The sequence below is a fragment of the Montipora capricornis genome, chromosome 12 (genome assembly GCF_036669925.1).
Source record: "Montipora capricornis isolate CH-2021 chromosome 12, ASM3666992v2, whole genome shotgun sequence".
NCBI lineage: Eukaryota > Metazoa > Cnidaria > Anthozoa > Scleractinia > Acroporidae > Montipora > Montipora capricornis.
Genome location: NC_090894.1, coordinates 14,816,706 through 14,821,705, shown reverse-complemented (window position 1 = coordinate 14,821,705; position 5,000 = coordinate 14,816,706). Strand labels below are relative to the sequence as shown.

The window sequence follows — 5,000 nt, the reverse complement described above, 5'->3', positions numbered from 1 at the left end:
CCTGCAATTTAGGCACAAAGCTTGGCGATGAAATGACGTCGTCTTCAAGGTGAATGTAGTAATCTGATAAATCTTTGCAAAAACACATGACGAATGAGGAGGCATCGACATTTTCTTTCGAGCGCCACTTTCTTCTGCTATCGGAGTCGCCATATTTCGGTTTGATGTTCGTAAGTGGTGGATAGAATTCTAACGGTGCTTCGATTACCGTTAAAAGTCCCTGGTTAATATACTTGTCAAATATGTTGGAGATTTCCGTTATTGCCCTGGATTTTGGTGGTTCGTCAATATCGGCCAGAAATATGACAATGAGGGTTTTATGTTTATCTTCATCGTTCATGTTGTCGATCAAACTCTGGGTGGTTTGTACCAGATAATTAGCTCCCGAAGGCCTTTCAACTGACGCAATCCCAATCGAAAGATATCCTTCAGAAAATAATGAAAAAAACAATCAGGTTTTTGTTTTTCATGTCGCTACTTTTATTCAAATATTTTTCTTTTGCTTTGAACCTAGGAGTCACATTATGACTACGTGAAGTACGATTGTCCCGCGGGCGAGTGAAGTCCTGAGGAGTGTTTTGGCTGACGTTTCGAGAACCTGAGAGAAAGTCTTCTTCGGAGTTGATTTGAATAACGTCAGTAGATAGTAATATGTAGATTTAGTTGAGCCTAGAAATCGGATTTCCTGGGTTATTTATTCTTATAACAATTTAACCTGCCTTGAGCCTACGATGCAATCAAAAACGCAGTACCTGGTCAACTATCAACTAAAAAAAACAGCTGACCTCGATGAGCCCACGATATGGTCACATGATACTGGTCACATTGTCATACATAGAGGGGTGGACGGTCGTTACGGTGAGCAAAACCATTTTCTCGCACGCCTTCTGCGCTATAAATACTCTGATCATTGATGTGATTTGTCAACTGTCAGTTACGCCATGGCTGCGAATACAGTAAACAGTGATTCGTGTTCACAGCCAATGGCATCAAGGCTTAACTGACAGTCGACCATTATCATCACGAATTCGTTGACTAGTCACATCAACGCCCAGAGTATTATACGGCTAACTCAAATCACTTGACTCTGAAGATGACCTCCGCTCAAGTTGTCGAAACGTCAGTCAATGTCACCCAAAACAGTTCTTCTCAGGACTACACTCACCCGGACGATCGTACTTCACTTAGTTGTGACGATGATCTATCTGTGGCAAACAAATGCTGCCATTGCCTCCTCTAAATGTGGGTCAGAACGCAGCCATAGAAACGGCTCACGTGATTGGTTCTGAAAACAATGGGCGCTGCAGCAGGTGCAATGAAACACGAGGTTGTAAATAGCTGTGGTATCTGCTAAACTTTGCCCTAGTAAGTAATAGACGTGTCAGCTAACTCAATGTTATACCCAATTCAAATCCTTTGGGAATAAAACTATTCGCTCTAGGCGCTACCATTCCATTTCAATGTCACTGCTACATCATAATACACAAAGAATGTTAACCTCGGGAGATATGAATTGGGTACAACATTGAGTTAGCCGATTTGGTCTATTGTCCCTCGACTGAGCGAATGAAAGGCACAAGTCAGTTTCTGCGATCACGCGAAAAACATCCTTGCTATGCAGTTTACTTCAAAAAGTAAAGGTAAAGGTACACCTTATTTAACGTCGGAAGTTCCTTTACTCTCTAGAGAGTATTCTCCCAGGAAGCCGACGGTGCGCTCATTTTACCCCCCCCCCCCCCCCCTCTTTTCCATCAGTGCTCCGTTTTAAAGGTATTTAAAGCTACTTAGGCTACACTGAAAAGAAAGAAGTCGAAACAAGGATGTGAGATCGGGGATCGAACTGGGAACCTCTAGCACCAAGGCCGCGCACTAACCAACTGTGCCACCCTTGCTCCTGAAGTAGAAGTACTTACGCTTTGTTGTTGGATATTGTCCGAGCTTTACCACCTTTGGGCTTTTCAGGATTTCAACGGCTGGACACAACGCGTCCTCCCGATGGTCCTTTTCAACTGTTTAATAAAGAAACAACATGAACACCTGGGACTTACTGAAGATACATTAGCAAACCGAGGCTATGTTTTTGTCAAACTGGTTCTCATGGCTTGTTGGAGGAGGAAAGGATGTGGAAACGAGTGGTAGTTAAATGTCAACATTGCAGTCATGACGTCATTTACCTTTGTTTACAATTTTTTTGCCTCATTAACACAAGGCTATCGTGTTCTGATCAGTCAGCCGAGAAGAAAGTACTGAATATTGAAAGGAATATTGAAAGTGTATTGCATAATGCAGTACAGCAATCGTAGTGAAGACCAGAGTGATTCAAAAGCCCTCTCTAAAGGCATACTGTGTTGAAATCCCTCAATTATAGAACCACCATCATGGAGATTACCTGTATATCTTTCACTACAATATCAATTTTGAGCTTGTTATTTTTCTCAGACATAGCAATCATTACTGGTGACTCTGCATGAAATACACTCCTGTACATTGTGACAGCGTTGAATACAATTGATTACCCATCTCCATAATGACTTGTAACGGGTCATAACAGCACCACGTTGTTTTCCAGCATTTTCAATATCACCTTGTCCGTATCGTGCCTTGATTGCAAGAGTGGGATCAATATAATGTTTACGGGGCCCAGGACTTGTTTCAATGTAGAAAATTTTGACACACCTTTTCTCTTCGACACCGTGAAAAAAAAATATATTGAGCCGTTATTTCGTGTCTGCGGTGTTACCCATTGGACGTGACGGACAAAAGTTGGCTTTCGCCCGACCAGTGAAGAACTATCTCGCCTCTTTTCTCATCTGGCCTTTCAATATTGGGATAGAGACAGGACAAATATATGCAAAATAAAGAATACCTAACCTCTTTTTACATCTGCCTCTTGGTTCAGATCGGGTTGCCCTTTCAAACCTTCCCCTCTGTTTAATTCTGCCTCTGCTTTCGGATCTGAAACGAAGAAAAATTCTCTTTCATTGTTTGTTCGTTGAAGACCAAACTAACGATACATTGGAAGTTGGGAAGCTGTGCCATTGGTGGAGACTTGGAAACGAAAAGGGATCAAACATTCCACAGGGATACCACCTGGGCCAGAATGCTGCTCTAAATATAAAATAATACTGCAAGGCTGGTTGTACGGCTGTGAGGATGTATATTTTTTGATTTACCAACATTTCGTCAGGCACGGCCTGACTTCGTAAGGGAGTTACATATGTAAATGTAGACGCTGTGAAATAAGGATAACTCTAAGAAAAATATGAGAGTGGTAAGGTCCTGTTCATCATGAGCTCTCGATAAAAGTTCTAAATTTTTAAAAATAATCGGGTCAGCGCTTTTGCCACTTCCCTTTCATTCCCACGATCGAGTCATTCATTCTCTCAAGTAGTACCATAGAGTTCTTTATTGGGTAGTTATGAGAGTTTGGTGTTATATCAAGATCACACCTCTTGAGCTGATTATAGTCTTCATTCTCAATACCTGTCTGACTGACATTACATTGAAATTGTAAAGAGAATTTACGTAATGATCACTCCTGGAAGTCAAAGGGCCATCTCGTACCCAGACCTCACTCTGTCACTGCAAATGTGAGATCTGGTAAAGTTCGACAATACACCATTTTTCATTGACTACTGGAAAAAGAGAGATTTAGCATCGAGTAAACAAACAAACGACCAACCGCAGGCTGCTGCTTGTCATTGAAGGGTAAACATTCTGACTTGTTTTGCTCTTTTGAGAAGTTGCTGGATATCTGGAGCTTTATGAGTACAGGCAAGAAACGAGGTAAAAGCGAACAACTTTCTTCAATTTTTGGCAAAACGCAAATATCAGTCCAATAGCAAACTCGATGCAAAAGCTCCGTAGGGGAGGAGCGTTTACCATTTGTCAACAAAAACCGAAAATTCCGGTTGGAAATTCAAATGGTACAGCTCATTCCACCGGAAAGTTTCCGAAAAAGGTGGAAATCCTCAGACGAATTCCTCCTTTCCCGTTCCAACCGAAATGACCGGAAAATTCCTGTACCATTTTTAAACTTCCACTCGACCCGGTTCATCTCGACCCCTTTTCCCGCCTTTCCACACTGCAGATGCAGCCGCCATTTTGATTTGTCTTTGTTTTCTTCCAGCCACGAGAGACTCGAGCGTGGCCAAACGCCACACAAGAAAAATCCTGTACCATTACGAGCGTTCCATTCCAACCGGATTTTCCGCGCAAATGGTAAACGCCCCAGTTTTCAAATGACTGTCGAAGGTAATTACGCGTTTGCAATTGACCTTATTCACGATAGCCGCCATGTTGTATTTGCCTTTATCACGCAAATTACAAAGTACAAAACGCTACTGCAAAATGAAGCAAGAACTACTCTCAATCAGTGTTGAAATGCAAGTTGTATACTATTTGCAACAGTTAAACATGTGACCTCTGCTGATTCAGCTGCTTGCATCATACTTTTTTTATACAAACCTTTTTAATAAGAACGTTGTGGACGACATTACACAAATACACGTATTTAAAAACATACTAAGAACATACCCAGGCTGAGAGTCAGTTAAGAACGTCTTTTCTTAATTTTGCTCACTTATTTTTTGTTTTTGGTTTTTTTTTTGCAGTGGTATAACAGTAAAGGTAAAAGAAACGTAAAAGTGAAGCGAAAATATTACCCTTCACCTCAAATGAGTATACAAACCACTGTAAACACTTTTCTTTGCTTCTTTGTTCTAGCTTGTTCTACCTCACTTCTTTTTGCGGCCCTTCATTATTGAAAATTTCGTTGCGTGGCAAGCAATTATCCGGCTGAAAATTTGCATTCTGACTATCAACTCCTGTCCTAGGCTTCCAATCCATGAAAAACGTCTGAACATAAAATGGTGACGGGTGAATAGACCTTTTTGCAGATACGGCGGCCTTTTTGATTTCTATGACATTATGGGATGCTCAGGGGGCAAATTAATATGTATTTGCCCCCTGGGCATCCCATAATAGCTATTCGAAACAAT

The 5,000-nt window shown here is 41.3% G+C and overlaps 1 protein-coding gene across 1 annotated transcript in view; it reads right to left on the bottom strand.

Moving 5' to 3' along the window:
* Positions 1 to 5,000, bottom strand: part of LOC138027854 (alpha-1,3-mannosyl-glycoprotein 4-beta-N-acetylglucosaminyltransferase C-like) — a 9,787-nt gene that overhangs the window by 1,110 nt on the left and 3,677 nt on the right. The window contains exons 3-5 of the mRNA XM_068875474.1: positions 2,872 to 2,955; positions 1,914 to 2,009; positions 1 to 426 (exon numbers count right to left, since the gene is read on the bottom strand). The exon at positions 1 to 426 is cut by the window's left edge and continues 1,110 nt beyond it. Coding sequence (XP_068731575.1) covers positions 1 to 426; positions 1,914 to 2,009; positions 2,872 to 2,955 — 606 coding nt within the window. The remainder of the gene's footprint in view (positions 427 to 1,913; positions 2,010 to 2,871; positions 2,956 to 5,000) is intronic.